Raw genomic sequence first — 21,658 nt, forward strand, 5'->3', positions numbered from 1 at the left:
TAGGTATATAAAGGATCAAGAATCAAGATTAGACACCGGCCATTCCATTCCATGCATGCACAAATCCTTGTTGGTACGTCCTATATTTAATTATTTCTCCATAAACAATTGCCATTTTTCTTATTTGTCTTTTGGTATTCTAAGTTGTTAAATTTCAATTTTATTAGTTTGTTATATTTAATTTTTTAAATAAATTTATTAATTTATAATAGATTGTAAAAATTCAAAAGATATTGGAAATATTAAAATTGATATCATATATTATCAAAATTACAAATAAGCACATACAAGAACTGAATTGCAATTTTCTCAAATTGAATCCAAACGTGGAAGATGATTCTTCTTTCATTACTTGATTTATTTCAAGAAATATAGTTTGATGTATTATTAGAAAGACAATAACAAGAAAAAGCCAAATCAATTAATTCACCTTAGATCTTGAAATATAGTTTGATGTAACACCAATTTTGTTATCTCTAAAGATGTCATTCATAATCATTTGATCGATGATCAAGAGTTCGATTCTCCATGTTAATATTTTCTCAAACAAACTTATCATACAAAATATGTATATTATGATTTACTTGACTAATATGTTGTTTACAAATTATTATATTAACTAAAAAATTTACCAGTCACAAAAAATATTGACATGATTTGACTAGCCACAATTACATAGAAATGGAAGCCAAAAACAAAAAGGCAATACATCAAATCATCTTCACACAGGTTCCATAACACCTTATCCGTTATCCCTGATGATTCTGCTTTCACCGGAACCTCCCATTTTTCCTCCGCGCGAGCGAAGGTAAGAATCCTGTTGAGTCTTGATAATCATTCAATCATACTCATGATTTAACGAGAAAAGATACACACACACACGCACTCACTCGAATGCCACCATGTTTTTGCTCCTTCAATCCACCTTCAACCTCTATCTCAAAGTTTATCTCAGACCAGCCATTTCTCTCAATGCTGGAAACAAAGTGCAGCACAATCCAGGACTTGAAAATAATTCATGCCCAACTCATCAAAACTGGTCTATTAAAAGACACCATAGCGGCTAGCCGTGTCTTGGCCTTCTGCGCCACTTCCCCTGCGCGTGACATGGACTATGCGTTATTGATATTCAGGCAGATCGAAAATTTGAATCCTTTCACTTGGAATACTATTATTAGAGGGTTTTCTCAGAGTTCATCTCCTCATGTTGCAATTTCTCTTTTCATTGAAATGTTGGTGAGTTCTGCGGTTCAACCGGGGACTCTGACTTACCCTTCCGTTTTCAAAGCTTATTCTCAACTCGGCCTGGCTAAAGATGGTGCTCAGCTTCATGGAAGAATCATTAAACTAGGAATGGGATCTGATTCATTTATAAGAAACTCGGTTATACATATGTATTCAAGTTGTGGGCTTTTGGGGGATGCGAGAAAATTATTTGACGAGGATGAAGATTCGATGTTGTTGCTTGGAACTCAATAATTATGGGACTCGCAAAGTGCGGGGAAGTTGAGGAATCTTGTAGATTGTTCGATAAAATGTTATTCAGAAATGAAGTTTCTTGGAATACTATGATAAGTGGCTATGTAAGAAATGGAAAGTGGATGGATGCATTGAATCTTTTTTATCAAATGCAAGGGGAAAAGGACATCAAACCAAGTGAATTTACACTAGTAAGCTTGTTGAATGCTTGTGCGAGATTAGGAGCTTTTAAACAAGGAAAATGGATCCATGACTATATCAAGAAGAACAATATTGAACTGAATGTTATTGTAGTAACAGCAATAATAGATATGTACTGCAAGTGCGGAAACATTGAAATGGCACGAGAAATGTTTGCAAGTGCGCCAAGAAAAGGATTAGCATGCTGGAACTCCATGGTGTTAGGCTTAGCAACCAATGGCTTTGAAAATGAAACAATTGAGTTGTTCTTAGAGCTCAAGTCTTGGAGCCTAAGACCCAATGCTGTCACTTTTATTGGAGTTCTAACGGCATGCAATCATTCGGGTCAAGTTGATCTAGCCAGGGAATACTTCTTATTGATGAAAGAAGCGTATAAAATTGAGCCATCTATTAAACATTACGGTTGTATGGTTGACGTGCTAGGACGGGCAGGATTCATTGAAGAAGCTGTCGAGCTGATAAAAAGCATGCCGATGAACCCTGATGCTGTTATATGGGGGTCATTACTATCATCTTGTTACAGTTACTGCAACGTTGATGTAGCTGAATGGGCAGCAGAGAATTTGATTTTATCGAATCCTGATGACCCCAGTGCTCATGTACTTATGTCGAATGTTTATGCAGCCTCGGGTCATTTCAGGAAAGCAATACAGGAAAGAATTTCAATGAAGAATAAAAAGATGCAGAAGCAGCCAGGATGTAGTTTGATTGAAGTGAATGGGGAAGTGCAAGAATTTGTAGCTGGTGGGAAGTGGCATTTTCAAGTGCCGGATTTGTGGTCTTTTCAGAACGAGACATTTATGATAGAGGGTTTAGACGCATGAGCTTTATAGTCATATATTATGTACTCTGGTCAATATCAAATGCTAGAGACTTTTGGATCAGAATGTAAGATATTTTGTGCTAATTAAGACATCTTTAGATTTTTAAAAGTCGTGGTGTTGAGGTCATCTGAGGGAAAAAATACCAAGTTTTAGTTAGATTTATTTTCATTCTATTGTCTTGAACATATCAAGGCATATTCAAGCAGGAATCCTTTAAATAAAACTTGATAGCCCAGGATCAGATCCTCACAGTACGGCATACTTTAGCATATTCCAAGGATGTGGTGCTGCCCTTACCATAATCATAGGACTTCTTGGATTGAACGTGGATGGAATGAATACCAGGAGCCAATAGGTGGTCCCATGCATTTTGCCTACTTTCTGCGAGTTTATTTGTGTTTGGAAGAACAATATTAGCAGCTGCACATTTCTGTTCGAGACCGGAAAAACCATCGATGACTGCCGATGAGGATAAAGCAAAGAAATATGAGCTTCAAGACCTTGCCCCTCAATGTTTGGCAGGGAGCAGAGTCTGATGTCCAGATATGAAAATAGTTGACTCAGGTTTAAACTTTGTGCTCCTGTCACTTGTCTGTAAGATCGATAAATTTTTCTTTCGAAGGAAAGGTTAAACCACACAGTTAAAAGTTTTCTTCATAAAATTAAAATGTTAACGTTATGATATAACCATTGGGATTCTGGTCTTTTAACTGCTAATAGACCACAAAATGTAATGGGATAGCAAACTGCTAGATCAAACTCCTATACACAACCATCGGGTTTCTGTTCCCCTGAAGAAGAACCAGTCAAGTGAGAACACAAAGACGTCGCTTGTCCTCCCTGGCCAATGTAGGACAAGTCTATGTCTACTAGCTGAATATTTTGCAAGGCAGATTCGGACTGCATTGTATATTCACGGCAACTTTTAATTTGTGCTCGAGGTACCCCTCACGTTCTTAAATGTCACATCTTTTATCTGCACTGCTGAGCTCAGCAAATTCTAGAGACAATAGAAAGAGTCATCAGAATGTGTAATTAAGATGGTTTGACAAAAGGGAAGCATTAATTTTGTTTTTTTAAACGATGCTGAAATAAACAATCCCATTATCTGTAAGGCGACGAAAAAATACCCATGATCGAAATAATTTGGAGTTAATTACCTCCACTTTACAACTTCCAGACGGGCAATATTGTTGATCGATGATGATAGGATTGCCTGTGTTTTTTATGACAACATTCTCAAACGTTATATCAGAAGCCACACTATATAAAAGAGGGTGCCCATGTTTTGATCCTCAGGCCATTTTCTGCACCAATGAAAGTGCAGTTCCGAACGTGTATACCGGAAACATATTCAGTAGCGAGATGACTGGCAAGAGAGATAGAAGAATTGCAACCATTTTGAAAACCGATTCCATTTCCAATTCTTCTGATTATATGAGGTTTTTATTGGAATGTATAATGTCTATATACAGGGTCGGAGCCACCCTTGGGCTAGACTATATACAACATATGCCAGTCGATCGTTGTACTACTCACCACACACACACACACACACACACAGAGAGGCACTGTATAGTGGTCGAGTGTATATATGGAATGATTTGGTTGTATTTTAATGGGAGCCGGTTTTGTAAATTACCACTGATAGATCGTTACATAGATTTAGCACCAAGATTCAGCCATATAATTTTATGAGTTTATTTCCCTCCCTTTACATAAGATTACACGTAGTTGACATGAAACAAAATGATTATTCCATGCACCCAAGAAAAGATTATTAGCCAAAGAGAATTAAGGATTCAGTTAAATGTAATAAATCGCAAAAGAAACTGTTGGGATTCTCGGACAATGGACAGTCAAATAGTTCTAACAGAAACATAAATGTTTTGACTTTCAGTCACTGTGAGTACTGAAGAATCGGCAGTTGGGACTATTAACAAATTGGATCGAAAAGCAATTTTAATAATAAGATGGAATGTCTGTATTAAAAGACGAGAAAGATGTCATATCTTGGATTTAAATGTCCCATAAATTGAGAAAAGAGAAATGTGATAATCTTCAAGTGGAATAGGTGCAATGAACAAGCTTCGTATGATGGGCCAGTAGAGCTGTCTTTTATCTCAAATCAATCCAAGTGGGCCTCTTTATCTTCAATTTGATGTGGACTATAGATGAACTCCAACCACAGCCTTTTTCTAGCCCAATTTCAAAAAGATAAGGCCCATTATTATATTTCAGTTACAATCATTTTTTAATGGATAAATCAATGCACTATTCCTGTGCTCACATATATTTATTTATTAGAATTAAAAAACATGCGAGCTTTGATGTTTAGATTTTCCCATTATTATTTTAAATTTTGTAATAAGTACATTTTAATCATCATATTGAGCTTGTTATTATTGCCATCCAAAAAAAAATATTGGAATTTTATCTGATGGACTTTATTTTATAACCAACAATATTTTCTTTGATAAGACCAATATTTGGAAGAGAGTTAGCTTTCTCAATCATTTTATGAGAGGATAAAATGATGATCAAATTAATAATTGAAAATACAATCGGAAATCACTTTTAATTAATTCTTGAATATTTTATAAAATTTGACTCACTTTATTCAGGCATTCAAGCATTAGGCACCAACAATCCAACATGTCTAATTTATTGGCGCATTTAATATTTAAAAATAAATATCAGACTATCCAGTGGCTTAATTATCTTTTCATAATCCAAAAAAACAACTCTTAGGTCTAAAATATCAATATTGGTCTGTGTATATCATTTTTTCAAAAATATAAATTTTAGTCAATATATTCATGAATAGATATTCTGTAATGACAAAAACTTGTGTGAGACGGTCTCACGGATCGTATTTGCGAGGTCTCTTATTTGGGTCACCCATGCAAAAGTATTATTTTTCATGCGGAGAGTATTACTTTTTATTGTGAATATGAGTAGGATTGACCCGTCTCACCGATTATGATCCGTGAAACGGTCTCACATGAGACCACTCTTCTGTCATATGGTCCCACAAGTCGATCTAGTCGTATTTATAATGGAAGATAATAATTTTTCATCTGTCAGTTCGAAATTTCGTCATACAAAATTTATGGAGGAGACATGAGTTGTTGTGGTAAAAGAATATATATCATCTCCATATTTAAAAGTCGTTTTCCACTAAACCAAACGAAACCTACCCGATGTTGACAACAGGTACAGGACTCCTTGATAAAGAGATGCCAATACATACACGCATGTATGTATATATGCTCTCTTGCAATTTGCAGAAACTATAAGGTCAACAATGTCATGCTCTCTGATCCTTACAATATTATATATAATTGCCAGTGTTCTTTTTCTGAAATTATACATATCCTTTCAAAAAAATCCGAAAGCATGAGGCAGAAGGCAATGTCATGATTTATGTATGTATTAAAAGAACACTGAATAATGCATTGAGAAGCCGTGCCAAAAATAGGGTTCTTACAAATTTTTTGCCAGTAATTTGACGGAGGATATGATTTAATCAATCAACCAATCAGATAAAAAACTGTTTTGTAATTATTTATATATTTGTATTCGTCCAAAGCAATTGGACATTTATAATTAAAATAATTATTTTACCATGTATATTTTTATTTTCTTTAATTTTATTCACTAATGAAGGTAAATGTAGAGATATATACTTCTCTTGTCCCAAGTCTGATCTAGCCTTAAAAGAAACATGCATGCGGCAATAAACAGCAAAATGTTGAAACTTACATACATACTGAATCCTTAAAAATGGGTACACACTGCATTTAAGAAAAATAATATCGAATATCTCTTGACAGAGTTGGAGATGATAGCTTTTAGATTTCTCCAGAATCCGACAATAACCTTTTAGATAAGGTTGAAATATTCCTAAAACCATATAATAACGATAATAATTTGGAGTACAAGTAAGAATTACTACGTACCTGGATCAAACATGATCAAATTCTGGAAGTGGATTTCTAAAGCTTCAGTTCAGGAAATATTGTTTCTTGTTTAGATGATAACTAACCTAGATCTGAAACCTAATAAAGTACTCCATCTCCTTTGATCAATCATAGAGCTTCTTACATGAGGGGATGTAACTGCCTCTGGTTCTTTATAATTGCCACCTAAATAAATAATTAAGGGCTTCCTGATCCTTGAAATGTTGACGAATATGTACAAACCCTGTTGAATATATAAGACGAAATTTGCATTCAGAGATAATTACTGCTTCATGGGATAATCTAGTCTTAAAGTAATCCAAGAAGAGTATTTTTTGTAAGATACATACCCACCAAAATATAGTTGGATTTAAAACACTGATTACCATTCAAGGATGAGATTTATGAACTAATGCTGAAATCCCTTGTCAGAAAATACGTCGTGTTGAACGTCAGGAACTTGATCAGGCCTGCTGCTGCTGGTGTTGTGGGTACATCAAATGTGTGTAAATATGGTTGGGAAGTTGTTGGTTTTGGTAGTTGATGGTGGGAGAAATGAAGCCATGAGTGAAGCTTGCAGGAAGTGCCGTTGGTAGTGGTGGAGATAATATAGAAGGCAGCAACATAGCGTCCACAGCATTGCCACGGAGAGTGTCGGGGCTGTGGTGGTTGTGTTGGCCCTCATAGGTTGTGATCACCACCAAAGGATCCTCATGTGATCTCTCTACACGTTTCTTCACGCCGCACTTTTTGCTGGTGCATCTGTAGTAACTCCTGAAATGCAAAACTCCGATTAAGAGTTGATCACTAAACATAAATGATACAAGAAAACTGTGTTTATTTTTTTATTTTTCAAAAAATTCTGCAAATACTTTACTGAAATGTTGGCAATTCGATTTGGTTCTTTAAGACGCAGACCTTGGAAAGGAGCTATTTTTTACTGCTTTTTGTCCATATTTTCTCCATCTATATCCATCTTCAAGAATATCTCTCTCGCTCTTAGTCATGAAGGCAAAGCGTGCTTCTCTCGGCCTTTTCTCCTCCTTTTTTTTTGCTTTGCTGCTAAAAAAATATCACAACAAATTATTGACAGGGTTTTGCATCAGAGAAGATATACTATGATCACAAAAAATTTTTATATAATGAGTAATAAAAACCAAGAAAATTTGGTGCTGGCCGATAACGTCTGTGTTTACTAGCTTTTTCATCATGTATCCTTGATATAGTTGGCTCAGACTGAGAAAACACTTGAGGTGACATTTTTCTTTATTTGTTTCAAATCCACTGGGGCAAATATGTTATTTAAAGTTTAATTTTCCTTATTTACGTACAGCCATATTTCGGAGTATCATTATTCAAACTACCTTGAAATATTGAACATGACTAGTTAATTCTCCCCAAGTGGAAAATGCAATAAAAAGGGATTTCAATTGATTTTTTTTAAAGAATTTCAATTGGATATATTCATGTATTCAAGATGGAAATAAATATATCTTCTCTGGTTTCTTGATCTTTGAAATTGAGCTAATTAAATTCATCCAAGTAGTTAGGATGATTAAGTTAATTTATCTAATTATGTACACGGAAGTACTTAATAATAATGCATCAATTAATGACAACCTTTTTCACTTTCAAAATCCAAGTTCCGAAAAGGAGAGGAAAATAAACAAACCTACTTTCCAACTTGATGTTATTAACTGTAAAAGCCATAATTCAAGTTCTCTTGAAATTAAAAAAGAGAAAAAAAAAGAAATAAACCTACTCTTTTTTGTACTTCACATCCCCATCTTCACAAACTTTAGGGTGCAGATCTTTCATCTTGCTCCTTGAAGAACCTTCTTCTGCTCCAGAATCAGATGAAGCAACCGAAACCGAAGAATTTGTCGACAAAGGATTTTCGGCAGCAGAAACAACATTCTGATTTGAGGAATCATTATTATTTACAGAATTATAAACTGCATGATCAGATGATGAACAAGACAAGTCGAAAGCACTCGATAAAGTGTTGTTATACTCTGTTGCATCATGCAAGCAGCCTGTGAAACTCATTTGGAACGGATCAAATCGATTAGGGTTTTGCTCATGCTTCAGCAGCTGGCTGTGCATAAAAGGGTTGAAATCACAGCTTTGATCAGAAACGAAAGGGAACGAAAACCCTCTGGAACCTATGTTTTGATAGTTGTGAAAAGGATAGTTCTGCTGAGAATTCATGTTATTTTCATCAGACATGGATGGATCAGAGGTTTCTTGATCCAGATGTGAGTGGAGATCGAGAAGAGAAGGTTTGAGGGAACATGTATCAATTATTGTTCTAGGAAGGGTTGCAGAAAAAACTTTTGTTTGATTTCCATTGTGTGCTAGGGATAACTTGGTTTAACCTTTTTGGCATGCTTTTTCCTCTCTTTTCCTTTTTGTAGCGGTCGAATAACAACTAGAATTAATTAAAGACGCTCATTCTTTTCAAAGTAAAAAATTTATAGCAATTATATTTTTCTTTAATTTATATTTTCCTTGGTGCGTGCAGACAGATCAAGAGATGATGAAATTGAGGTTGTATGCTTCGTACATGCTATGTTTATTATTAATAAAGAGAGACTCTCGCTGGCTTTGTGTAATGATTTTGGACATCAGGAAATGTGTTGTTTGAAGGCTGAAAGTTTCTTCAAGTTAATTTGATTTACCAAAATGTTAAAATTGACTCAAAATCGGCGAATATATCATTAATTACTCCAAACTTTATTACGCCTACTTAGTTTACTTTTTAATGTTGACATTTTTGCCTCCGTGCATATCCGAAAAGTTTGATGAATTCGCGCCCGTGTGTCTTCAGTTTAGAAATTATAATATTCCTCTACTACGGGATTGGAAAAAAAAGAGAGAACTGGTTATGATTTTTATTTTTATAATTTTTTGTTTCAATGGAGTTTCGAACTGGACAACTCATTTCGAATTTCAGATTAATCACATAATTGGATTGTATATATGAGAGTCATCTATATATTTTTTAACATTATATCCTACCTTTTTAAATTTTGAAATTGACTTGGTAAATATTATTTTTAAAATTTGTTGTTGGAATTTGAAATCAACTTATCATATGAAATGATTATGGCTTGTGTTAAGTTCATTATATTTGCTTTTGAATGAGAAACAACGTGTGCCATTCAAATGTAGGAAGATAGACGACGACGACGACAAAAAGTCTACGAGAATAATAAATAGCAAGCCCGAATTTATCTAGCTAACATGTCTCGTGTTTATAAGGGTGCCAAAATTCGACACGATCTACCAACCCAACACGGTTCAATCTAAAAAAAATAAGGTTTGAGTTTGAGGTTTTCGGGTTTGGGTCAGATCGGATTGGAGCTGATAGCTGACCCGAAAAAAAATGATCGAGTTGGGTTTGGTTCAGCTAAACCCGGGTTGACCCGGATTGACCCAAAAATTTAATTTTTTTAAAAAATAATTAATTAATAAATATTGCCTACATTTTTTTTATATATTTTATATCCGAAAAAATATTTATTGTAATTTATATCATAAATTTTCATAATTTAATATTTATTTTGAACATTTTTTATTTTTTAAATAATTGTTTATTTGATTTAGTAAATATACTTTATTTTTCTACTGTTAGACTTTTAAATTTAATTATATATATGAGAGAGCTTTTGTTATTATGTGTTTAAATTAAATTATTATTATTTTTTTTGAATTTTATTTAAAAAATTCAAAATCGGGTTATACGGGTCAACGGGTTGATTCGGGTTGAGAGTTTTCAGGTTGGCTCGGGTTCAGGTTAGGTTCGAATTAAGTAATTTTTGAATAGTACTATTGTTCAACCCGACCAAACCCACTCGAATTGACACCCCTTATGTTACTAACTATTTTCCCATATTTTTTTGTTTGTTTGTTCCTTTTATTGTTGTCGTACGTAACAAAATACTTACAAATTAAAAAAATAAAGATGTTTAAAATCTATCTTCGTTGGAATAATTAATGCTCGTTGGAATAATTAATGCTCAAGACTTCAGCCCTTTTGATATTTTATTTTATTGTTGCAAAGTCAATTTAATTTTTAAATATTTATTAAATTATATATAAAGTAATGATCCATCAATCAAGCTTATACCAAAATAATTAGAGAGTTGTTTATTCTCATGGGGGAGGAAATAATTTGAGAGGACGTTAAATCTATCTTTTGGCCAAATTTCTTTGTGCTGTACACCTTTTCTTTCAACGGCATCATTATTTTTCCCTTTTCTAATTATATTTTTAAAGTGCTAATATTTAGTAAAATAAAGAACAAAAGAACTCGATTCTCTTCAACTAAAATATCAACATTCGAGCTTTGCAAGTGTGAGCCAATGTAAATTAACGATTCTATCGATAGTTTAAAAGATTAGAATTGCATCGAGCATGATTTTTTCAGGACATAAAAATGATCATATGTGTAGTCCAGTCATTGTAAAAACTGTTGTCCATTGATATGAACTGTTAGCCTCGGCCAGCAAATATACCCTTTCGCCCGTTATGCAAACAATGCTGTCAAGAACGGTGCTTTGCCCATTAAATCTCGCATAAACTTCTGAAGAAATTAAGCATACACAAAACACAGGCGATTTATAATAACAATTTTACAAGTAGTTAAGATGATGAGGTTTTGGTCATCGAAGGGGATGAACAAGCGGCAGTGGGTGCAGGTCATGCAACGGAGATTTTCTTCTCTGAAATGGAAGCCCTGGGAGTTTCAGAAATGGATAGCGCACGATGTTGTTTTCAAGATTGTTTACGTAGTGGAAGCCGTTGTTCTTGTCTCCACTCTGTGTGTCTTCTATCTGTGCTGTGGCTGCCATTTCTGATTACTTCTGAGAAATTGTTTTCTTTGATTCTTTAACAATCATTACTTCAATTTTGGAAGACTGAATTAATTTCATGTTATTTTAATTGCTGTCAATAGCAATACGTTCAGCTTTGAAATAGGAATTCTTGAATTGGATTTTATTCCTTTTTGTTAATTCTGCTATCTTTTTATATCTGTGTGTCTGTTATACTGGTAAAAAATAAGATCTAGTTTTCAAATTAATGTACTTCCTCTTAAACTTTTTTTTTTGAAATGAGAATGTCATTCATCAAGTGTTGTTCTCACAATCGTGAGAAATGAAATTACATAATATATCTAGAGGATGAACCGTAATAAAAGGATTTGCATAAGATGTGACCGTTCGAGCAAGAGAATGAGCCACCATATTTGCCAGTCTTCTAACATGTCGAATTTTGAATGAAAGATGTGCGTCGAGAAATTTATGGCAACTGGAGATAATTGAACCAAACTCTTTGTGGTCAACAATCTTTGATGTGATCGTATTTACCACCATCTTTGAGTCGATTTCAAATATAATATAATGGAGTTTAAGAGAGGTTGTCCATGTGATAGCGTCAAGGAAGACAAGTGCTTTGGCCTCCTTAACTTCAAACATTCCGTGATTGACACTTGTTTTGCTCACCATAAATCCCCGCGCCGAGTCTCGCACATAAGAACCGAAGCCAACAGCTTGATGTTCGTTATACAATGCCGCATCGACATTGCACTTCACTGATGGATCTGGAGGTTTTGTTCATCGATCATCCGTGTCTCGATGAGAACTTGAGGCTTGTCCTTTTGTAGAATTCTTTTGTGCTCAAGTCCAGTTCCATAATATATCATATTTAAGTGAAATAGTGATTTGCTGAGATCTAGACACCCCGCTCCATAGTTTCTCATTTCGATAGCGCCATATGCTCCAAAATGTACACAGTTTAATATATTAGTAACATCATATAATATAACAGGTAAGTATTTTTTTTACCCAATTTTATTTTTTTTGTAAAATACTATAACCTAAATATATTTTGCTAAACAATTCGGTTCTATATCGATCCGAATATGATCCAATTTAATTTAATTAACCCAAATATAATCAATCTGGGTGTAGCCAAGCCCATCTGCCCATCATGCTTGATGTATTGTACCGTAAGCAATAGCTGCTCCTGTACTTCTCGTCAGATCGAAGAAGCTGAAACATCAGAGGGAAACGACGACGTAGCACATCAATGGCGTCTCCAGGCATCCCCAGATCCCCACTCCAACGCCTATCCACCTTCAAAAATACTCCGACCGCCGCCGGAGCCACCCCTTCTACCACGGCCCACACCCCTATGCCCCTCTCCCCACCTACATCCCCCCTAGACACGTTTTCTTCCGACCCAATCTTCTCCGCCTTCCTATCCCCGGACTTCAACCCCACTCAATTCTCCTCCTCCGCCCTATCATCCGGCTCTGCCGCCTCAAGAATCGAAAAACTCCAGGATGGCCTCCGCCTACTTGATAGCCAGCTACGTCACGAAGTCCTCTCCCGTCATCACGACCTGCTCAACCAGCTTTCCTCCATTAAAGCTACTGAATCCTCTCTTTCCACCTTAAGATCATCTCTTTCTTCTCTTCAATCCTCCCTCCGCCGCGCTCGCTCCGAACTCTCCGATCCCCACCGCGTTATTTCCACCCAGACCCACCAGCTTAACAATCTTCATTCTACCTCCTTGCTTCTTCAGTTCACTCTTCGCACTCTTAGGAAAATCCAGAAGCTAAGAAATGCTGTCGAGTCTCAGCCCGATGCATCGAAATGGGATCTTTCCAAGGCAGCTCAGCTGCATTTTGAGATTTTGACCCTTTACAATGAGTCCCATTTATCGGGGATTGATATAGTGGACGTGGAGTTGCAATGGGTTATTGAAGTCGGATCAAAAATCCGAGAGGAGGGGTTGAAGGTATTGGAAAAGGGACTCGAGAATTTAAATCAACCGGAAGTGGGATTGGGTTTGCAGGTGTTCTACAACATGGGAGAGTTGAGGGGGGCGGTGGATGGGTTGGTGAGCAAGTACAAGCAAACGGGGGTGAAGAGTATAAGTAACGCGCTTGATATGAAGGCTATTTCTGGAGGAGGGGGTTATGGTGCTGGGGGCCCCGGAGGGGTACAAAGACAGGGGACGCCGCAGATTGGGGGTGGGGCAAAAGCAAAGGAAGCGCTTTGGCAGAGAATGAATGGTTGTATGGATCAGTTACATTCGATTGTGCTCGCAGTTTGGCACCTACAGAGGGTATTGTCCAAGAAACGCGATCCGTTCACACATGTTCTGTTATTGGATGAGGTCATGCAGGTTAGCGATTCAGAGTTCCTTTGGCAATTCTTACTTAACAAGTAGTGTGGTTATTTATGTGTTTGCTGTTGAAGTTTTGGTGATACCTTAGGTCTTTTACTCAGCAGTGTTTCATGTTTACTTGATGTTTGAGCTTGAAAAATGTTGTCACAACCTAGAAATGATACATCCTCCGTCTTTGGATCCATGTGGGTAGTGCTTAGGCGGATTGCACAAATGTTTTTTTGGGTCTACGACTCTACAGAGCATCATTGGTGGCTGTTTCAAGAATCAATCAACGACTGTAAATTGGTTTGGCAAGAATTGGTGAAAGAGCATAGACCTTTATGAAATTTTTCTTTGTCCTCATATGTCAATTTTGGTATTTCTTGTGAACTATGCTATGGAGAAAAACTCTTTAAAGGATTGTCAGTTCTCTTATCTACGACACATTTATCTGTTCTAAATTGCATTATGACCTTAATACCGTATTACTTTAGTTGATCACTTGCTTTAACTAAAAATAGATGAATGCTCAAAATTTTGTGACTTGGAATTCATTCAAAAGTTTAACCTGACTTGGATTCAGTAGCATGCCACTGGTACAAACTATCCACCTCACAAAGTGTTCTACGTAATTTTGATTCGTATAATACTTTGATGATTATTTCCAAAAAACCTTTGATGGTTGCAATTGCATAAGAACTATACACTTGCCTGAGAAGAAATACTCGTCTTAGAAATTGTACTTGTGATAACAGTTAGGACATATGTGATATTCTCCGATAGGTAGGTATGTTCCAAATGTCGTGTTCACATTCAATCTTATGATGCACGTCAGTATTACTAACATTTTTTAATTGGAGAATAGGTTTGAATTTATTTTCACTCTCCCAAAATTGTTAAACTTAGTTGGAAAACTTTTTGCTCCTCTCCACTTTTTTTGCTGCTAAATTTAGGAATTCTTTCTTTTCATTAATATACTTTGTTTTTCTGACAATTGGGTGGATAGATGTTAGTCAATTGTATTGCCTGGGTTTACCAACTGATCAATTTCTTTTTTCTGAATAATGTTGGAGTACCCTCATTATAGTTGATCTGAATGTATCACTTGGCTGGGCCCCAAAAATTAGATAGCTGAAGCTTGGTTCATTTTTTTCCTCTAAGCTGGGTGCCCTGGGCAACATCCTGATGCCGCTGTGTGATGCCTTAGTGTTTTGTTAGCTTTCTTAGATTTAACCCATTTTCTTAATGAGATGATCGAGCAAACTTCAAGCCTAAAACCTCCGTTTATAGTCCCAGTAGCCGCTGGTAGACTGTTGTCTGCAGCAGCTACTTTGTAATAATTGATCTCTGTCTCTCTGTCTTTGTTTTTTTTCCTTTCTAAATGAAATGATAGACATTGGATATGGTTGTAGGTAGCCACTTACATTTTCCTGGGCTTTGTCAGGAAGGTGATCCAATGTTGACAGATCGTGTTTGGGATGCTTTGGTAAAGTCTTTTACTAATCAAATGAAGTCTGTTTTCACTGCATCAAGTTTTGTCAAAGAAATATTCACTGTTGGGTATCCTAAGCTTTTAACAATGATAGAGAACCTCCTTGAAAGAATTTCACGTGACACGGATGTCAAAGGAGTTCCACCAGCTCTTAGTTCAGAAGGAAAAGAACAAATGGTAGCTGCCATTAAGATTTTTGAGACAGCTTTTTTAGCGCTTTGTTTAAGCCGACTCTCAGATCTTGTGAATTCTGTGTTTCCAATCTCAAACCGTGGAAGTATTCCCTCCAAAGTACATATATCGAGGATTTTATCATGTATTCAAGAAGAAATTGAAGCTGTGCAGATGGATGCTCGCTTGACTCTTCTTGTTTTGCATCAAATCAGTAAAGTGTTGGTTCTACTTGCACAAAGAACTGAAAACCAGGTATAGGTTATTCTTTTTTGCTCGCTTTAGGATTTACGAGACTTGCACTGATTACTATCTGACTTTGTACTTATTTCCGATTTTTCCTAAGTTTAATCAGAGTTCCATGTTCATTACATATTTTGGATTTTTCGTTGCCGGTTTCTCCTCGAAGCGGCACTTTTTTACATTGGGCCTAAATCATTGGAATGGTATTCTTCTATTAACTCAAAATACGTGAAAATTCTTATATGTAAAATTGTTTGTAAAGTATTATATGGTTGACTCAAGCGTATCATTACGGAGTGTTTTGGTTGTATAACTTAAAATATGTTCAACTAAAACATCACCTCCTTTACAGGGTTCTATTATGTTATGAGAACTTGTTATTTTGCGAAAAGCCAGCTATATGTTGATTCGTTGACAATGTTGCTGTCATTATGGTTGGGTCAGATTAAATTGTGTCAAGTGTTCAAAATCTTGGTCATGTCAGTATTTAAGCTATAAAAATCTCCATAGGCGGTTATATACTTTGCTGGGTTCTTGATCAATATACAAGAATTGATTGTGTGTGGTTGATGGTCATAAAAAGAGATCAAATAAGTTGATTAAAATTCGACTATGTTAAATTTCAAGGAGTTTGTAGCATATTGACATCCTAGAGTAATAAAAACTCTTGGTCTTATTACATCAGTCTGGTCCAGTTTGAATTGAAACGATAATTTATATTATGATTCACTGTTTAAACTTGTTTTTATTCCTGGGCATTTTGTATTTCTAAATTTTTTGTTGTTCCGTGCATCGAAATACCTTATTGTTCATTTTTCAGTTCTGATGACGCACTTTGTGCTTCTGATTCAGCTTTTAATCATACCGTCATTTTTGTTATTGCAGATATCAACAGGCCCTGAAGCACGCCAAGTCACTGGTCCTGCAACTCCACTACAACTCAAGAACTTCATACTGTGCCAACATCTGCAAGATATCCACACACACATGATGACCATGGTTTCAGGGTTGCCAACTGTTGCTATTGATGTTTTGTCTGTTGCTCTTGGTACATTGTATGGAGTTGCTGGTGATTCAGTGACCTCCTTATTTCAGACCATGCTTGAGCGTCTTGAATCATGCATCTTGCAGATTCATGAACAGAATTTTGCCACTCTTGGCATAGATGCTGCTATGGACAACAATGCATCTCCGTACATGGAAGAATTACAGAAAAGTATTCTTCACTTTAGGACTGAATTTTTGTCCAGACTTTTGCCTTCATCGGGAGCTATTTCCCGTGGCACAGAAACTATATGCACAAGGCTCGTAAGAAGCATGGCATCGAGAGTTTTGATATTTTTTATCAGGCACGCTTCTCTTGTTAGGCCATTATCTGAATCAGGAAAGCTGAGAATGGCTAGAGACATGGCTGAAATTGAATTAGCAGTTGGTCAAAACTTGTTTCCAGTGGAACAACTTGGTGCTCCATATCGTGCCCTTCGAGCATTTCGCCCTGTTATTTTCCTGGAAACATCTCAGCTTGGTTCTTCACCACTCCTTCAAGATCTTCCCCCGAGTGTCATACTTCATCATCTATATTCACGAGGCCCCGAAGATTTACAGTCACCTCTACAAAGGAACAAGCTTACACCTATTCAGTATTCATTGTGGATGGACTCACAAGGGGAGGATCAGATATGGAAAGGGATAAAAGCAACTTTAGATGATTATGCTGCAAAGGTAAGGGCACGAGGAGACAAGGAGTTCAGCCCTGTCTATCCTACTATGCTGAAAATTGGGTCATCGTTGGCCGGAAATGAATCATAATTTTGACAAAATATTGAATTTCAAGCAAGCATGTTGTCATGAATCTTGCAGCCAGCAGTTTTGGCTTCAAATACAGCTACCTACCGGTACACACTACATTTCCCATTTCAATAATGTCTTCCAGTTCCCATACTGCTATACGATTTTGTATCATGAGTCGAGTTCCAAATCTTTTATCTGTGACACCATTCTCTTTAGTTTTTTGAAAGTTGACTATGATACCTTAAATTGTTGAATTTTTGTTAATCTGTACTCTGAATCTATTTACCTGTATATGATCCGTATTTTCTGCTGGCGAAATATCGAAATACAAAGAGAGGTCCGTGTTTATGACTAAGATTTGTCCACCTTGATATGATATGGTAGATGGTACACGTAATTGTAATTATCGAGTGTATAAGAGTGAATGGGTTTGTGAACTTGTGATTAATTTTCTGATCATATTGTGCATGTTAGTAGTTTGCATTATATTGAGATTTTTTTTTTGAGCATGAAACCATTATATTGAGATCTTGCTTGTTCATGTATATTATATTTGTCGAAAACAAAAAGTTTAACAAAGGCTTACGTCTCAGACTAGTACAATAATCTGCAAACCATGTTAAGAAAATAAATCTTACTTGGAAAATCTTTTGTTACGAGTTTGTCCGAGATAGTATCTGTTAGAACAATTCAACTCCTAATCACTGGTCAAATGTTCATCTATCTATCAAATATTGCGTTGGTACTGCTTTGGTGCTTCCGTCATGTAATTATTATTTTTTAACAAATTTTAATTATATAAAATCAACTGGATGAAACAATCAATTTCGAGGACATGTATAAAAGAAGAGATTTTATTTTCTATGAAGTGTTGTGCTACATGATTAGCTACAAATTAAATAACCATATAACCTATAGTGTAATTTTTTTAAAATATTTTAAAATAATATAAATATAAATATATAAAAAATTATAAAAATTAAATAATTATTCGAAATAATTTCAAAAGTTCTTTAAATATGATATAGAATCTGAATCTTTTATGAAAAACTTTTAAAAAATATTATACGCAAAAACTTAAGTGTATCCGACAGACGTATAATCAGTGGATATATTTTAAGCAAAAAGGAGTGAAAAATAGCTCATTCGGTCTTCTGCTATGTCATAATGTTTAAGCCTTAAAATTATTAAATTATATTAGGCATTGTTTGGTACATGGGATAAGGGTGTGATTGATAAATATTCTGTTTTATCTCATGTTTGGTACTTTTTTAAAAAGCTCATTATAATATCATGGGCCCTTGATAAATAAATTTTGAAAAGGATAAAACATTCTTTGTAAAAAATGTGATAATTTTAATGTAATGATAAAATACATTACAAATGGCTTAATTACCCCCAATTTAAATGCATTTAAGGTAATGTTAAATGTTTATTAAATACATACATATATACAAATATATAGATACATATATATACACACAAATATATATATATATATATATATATATATATATATATATATATATATATATATATATATATATATATATATTATAGCGTAATTTAAAAATTGAGATATGAAATTATAAGATCTTGATAACGATGAAATATAAGTTTTTGTGAAAGGGTTAATTTTGTCATTACAATTCAATATATAAATTTAATTACTCTTGTTAAAATCATACCAAATATTCAACATACTATCTTATCATTATATTTATACTTGATTTATCTTTATACTATATATCTTTTACTTATCATATCTTAGGTACCAAACTGTACATTACATAATACATTATCTTGGCAAAATACAAGGCCATTATTAATTTTACTTTTTAATAATTTATTATTATTGTTGTTGTTGTTGTTTTTTGATAGAAATTTAATAGTTTATTTAAGATCGAATGTTGACGTTTTACCAAAAGTTATAACTGATGATAATGAAGTAATTCAAATATTTTAAATTGTATAACAATTCAAGCGTCACAGTTAGATCGTCATCTTAACATATACAAATATTACACACTTAAAATATTTCTCCCAATAATTTAAATACTTAAGGAAATCGAACATATGACATCAACAGTAGGATCAAATATTTATCATTTTTACGCGAAATTATAGTCGATAAAAATGATATAATTAAAATATTTTAAACCATATTTATTATTAAAAATATTCGCAGCGAACCTTATTTTCTGGACCGCTATTTAAAATGAGGTGTCCAGCCAGGAAATTTGCAAACTCAAAATGGAAACTGGTAGGCCATTTTCGAACCAGAAACATTCTAATGGCCCTGATTTCTGGCGCTGCTTCATCTCTACATCCACGACCAGCCATTTCCTACAAGATTCATAAGCTCAAACATGGGTTCAAGACAATTGACGCTGCGGTTTCAGGGTCTTTGAAGGCGGCTGCTCTTTCTGAAGGAACCGAGCGTAGAGTTTCGGAGGAGGAGCCCTCTACTTACTCTGGTGAATTTTTCTTGTTTTTCTGTTGCATATGTATCCGTGTTTGATTGGAAGATATTCGATGTTGGGTTTAGTATTTGAAATGGTCTGGTTCTGATAATGAAAGTGAGTTCTCTAGGTTGCCAGTTCTTTCAGGAAAGAACAGAGAAAGTGAGTAGAATGTTTAATTGAATAATTTCATATGTTAGATTTACCATACGGCAGTTGGTCTGAGGGGTTTGTTACACGATAGACACAATATAACATAGATATATATCTCTTTTGTGCAAGAGGGAGTAAAGAGTATTATGGGATTCTTTTCATGCACACGATATCCGTGATGTATAACACGAGGATAATAAACTGAAAGATTTGGACAACAGGTGGAGTATAATTTTAGTTTCTGTAGAACCCGAGTCAAAAACAAAATATAAACACTATAAATATATTATCCTATCGATCAAGTGATGAGGACAAGAGGGTGTTGCTTATTATATTGGTGGTAGATACTGAAAGTTCTGTTTCCACATTGTATGTGTGAGTTGAGGGTGAGTGTTGTGTGTTACAGAATATAGGTGTTGTGCGTAGGTGTTGCAACACTCACGACAACATGCAGCGGAAGTTACGTTTTGACAAATTAACACACAACGTGAATTATAATAAAGTGAAAACCGAGATATGAATTATGCACAAGTATAAAATACTTGTGCGGTGCCTCAGGGCAAAATAATTCACTAGAAAACTTGTAAGTTTACAAAAACCAATACTAGTGAAAGAATAAAACAACTCCCTTATTAAGGCGAGTAACAAATTGCATCCTAAACATCTAATAAACCGTATAACCAATATACAAGGGATGCATCAACCGAGAAGTAAAAAGTCTTCAGAAATTCAACACACTAATCAACAGAATGATTAGGTGTTGTCGTCATCGGATGTAAGCACTTCTCGGCAACACTTAAACAATAGTACGAGATAGCTTCGATCTCCAAACTCCTCGAACTCCTTCGTCTCTCTACTCGTCGTCACCTCCTTTTTTCTTCTTGTAGTCCTATTTAACCTAGAAAAAAAACAATTTCATTAGGAAACAAACTCTTTAAACATAAGGATAATATCTTAAAGATATTGTGATATCATATCATAAAAATATTATAATATCATATCAAATATTCAATATTATTCACATGTCTAGAAAGGCAAAATATTAAAGATAAACATGAAAAGTATATCAAGGAATAAAATTCCTTTCAGATACAACAGAACTGATCAGGTTTTATGCTGCTGAATACATTATCTTTGTTGTCAATTGTTGATTTAATGATTTCAAATGTAAGGGACATCCGCTTCTGCTCGGACGCAGCTGGATCTCTTGGAACAACTCACTTCTAGTGTCGAACAAGGTTTTAATTTGCCTTCTTTATTGGGAACATACTATAGCATTGCCTTGCAATTCTATCTTTATCTGTTCGTAGACCAGGATACGAGAGTGATGTCAGCTCGGCAAAACCAACTATACGTGAACAACTTGCTAATTTGTTTGGAGAGCGGGATGATGATTTTACGATCCCGTTAGGTAAGAATCTTAAAAAAGTGACTCCAAAGTTCTTAACTACTTCACAAAAGAGAAACATCAGAAGACAGTCGTATATGGACCAAGTATCTCAGAGGAATGACTCTGCCTTCTTCGCCACCATAGGTGCTTTTGTTGTCCTTCAACCTCTTGTCATATTAGGTGTAGCTATTGCAACTGGTTTTGTGCAACTTTTTCCTTGAAAAATTGTCTAATAATCGGTGATAATGTCTTCACTGCTTAAAAACGATTATAATTGAAAAAATTGAAATATATATAACTAAGACTGA

The 21,658-nt window shown here is 35.0% G+C and overlaps 4 protein-coding genes across 7 annotated transcripts; 3 read left to right on the plus strand and 1 right to left on the minus strand.

Moving 5' to 3' along the window:
* Positions 1–675: 675 nt before the first annotated feature.
* LOC140814436 (pentatricopeptide repeat-containing protein At2g42920, chloroplastic-like) lies at positions 676–3,105 on the plus strand. Its single transcript, XM_073173421.1, is given in 2 exon segments — positions 676–1,435; positions 1,438–3,105. Coding segments are annotated over 2 exon segments (1,608 nt in total). The 5' UTR covers positions 676–894; the 3' UTR covers positions 2,505–3,105.
* A 3,151-nt stretch (positions 3,106–6,256) lies between these two features.
* On the minus strand, positions 6,257–8,990 carry LOC140814252 (WRKY transcription factor 28-like). Of its 3 annotated transcripts, XR_012114083.1 has the most exons (4): positions 8,229–8,990; positions 7,385–7,528; positions 6,821–7,240; positions 6,257–6,710 (listed from the first exon to the last, which is right to left on the minus strand). XR_012114083.1 is itself a non-coding variant. In XM_073173172.1 (3 exons), exons 1-3 carry the CDS (start codon positions 8,693–8,695, stop codon positions 6,931–6,933), a joined length of 918 nt encoding a protein of 305 aa, XP_073029273.1. In that variant the 5' UTR covers positions 8,696–8,990; the 3' UTR covers positions 6,257–6,930. The 3 variants fall into 3 exon arrangements, 2 of the variants coding, with proteins under 2 accessions (XP_073029273.1, XP_073029272.1); XM_073173172.1 differs by having other exon boundaries at positions 6,257–7,240; positions 7,385–7,525; XM_073173171.1 differs by having other exon boundaries at positions 6,257–7,240.
* A 3,449-nt stretch (positions 8,991–12,439) lies between these two features.
* Positions 12,440–17,636, plus strand: LOC140813690 (conserved oligomeric Golgi complex subunit 5). The gene is made up of 3 exons (XM_073172329.1): positions 12,440–13,663; positions 15,093–15,566; positions 16,440–17,636. Exons 1-3 carry the CDS (start codon positions 12,560–12,562, stop codon positions 17,361–17,363), a joined length of 2,502 nt encoding a protein of 833 aa, XP_073028430.1. The 5' UTR covers positions 12,440–12,559; the 3' UTR covers positions 17,364–17,636.
* Positions 17,637–19,558: 1,922 nt separating this feature from the next.
* LOC140814290 (uncharacterized) lies at positions 19,559–21,658 on the plus strand. 2 transcript variants are annotated; one of them, XR_012114088.1, is made up of 3 exons: positions 19,559–20,313; positions 21,059–21,198; positions 21,276–21,658. XR_012114088.1 is itself a non-coding variant. In XM_073173228.1 (3 exons), exons 1-3 carry the CDS (start codon positions 19,639–19,641, stop codon positions 21,569–21,571), a joined length of 546 nt encoding a protein of 181 aa, XP_073029329.1. In that variant the 5' UTR covers positions 19,572–19,638; the 3' UTR covers positions 21,572–21,652. The 2 variants fall into 2 exon arrangements, 1 of the variants encoding a protein (XP_073029329.1); XM_073173228.1 differs by having other exon boundaries at positions 19,572–19,822; positions 21,133–21,198; positions 21,276–21,652.

This window comes from Primulina eburnea, chromosome 15 (genome assembly GCF_022965805.1).
Source record: "Primulina eburnea isolate SZY01 chromosome 15, ASM2296580v1, whole genome shotgun sequence".
Taxonomy (NCBI): Eukaryota; Viridiplantae; Streptophyta; class Magnoliopsida; order Lamiales; family Gesneriaceae; genus Primulina; species Primulina eburnea.

Excerpts from the sequence above, each read along its gene's own strand:
- LOC140813690 (XM_073172329.1), top strand. The coding sequence starts at position 12,560 with ATGGCGTCTCCAGGCATCCCCAGATCCCCACTCCAACGCCTATCCACC. Across the intron at positions 13,664-15,092 it reads TATTGGATGAGGTCATGCAG|GAAGGTGATCCAATGTTGAC; the intron begins GTTAGCGATTCA and ends GGGCTTTGTCAG. Across the intron at positions 15,567-16,439 it reads CACAAAGAACTGAAAACCAG|ATATCAACAGGCCCTGAAGC; the intron begins GTATAGGTTATT and ends TTGTTATTGCAG.
- LOC140814290 (XM_073173228.1), top strand. The coding sequence starts at position 19,639 with ATGGCCCTGATTTCTGGCGCTGCTTCATCTCTACATCCACGACCAGCC. Across the intron at positions 19,823-21,132 it reads GGAGCCCTCTACTTACTCTG|GGACATCCGCTTCTGCTCGG; the intron begins GTGAATTTTTCT and ends TTCAAATGTAAG. Across the intron at positions 21,199-21,275 it reads CACTTCTAGTGTCGAACAAG|GATACGAGAGTGATGTCAGC; the intron begins GTTTTAATTTGC and ends TTCGTAGACCAG.
- LOC140814252 (XM_073173171.1), bottom strand. The coding sequence starts at position 8,695 with ATGTCTGATGAAAATAACATGAATTCTCAGCAGAACTATCCTTTTCAC. Across the intron at positions 7,529-8,228 it reads GATGTGAAGTACAAAAAAGA|CAGCAAAGCAAAAAAAAAGG; the intron begins GTAGGTTTATTT and ends ATATTTTTTTAG. Across the intron at positions 7,241-7,384 it reads AAAAATAGCTCCTTTCCAAG|GAGTTACTACAGATGCACCA; the intron begins GTCTGCGTCTTA and ends TTTGCATTTCAG.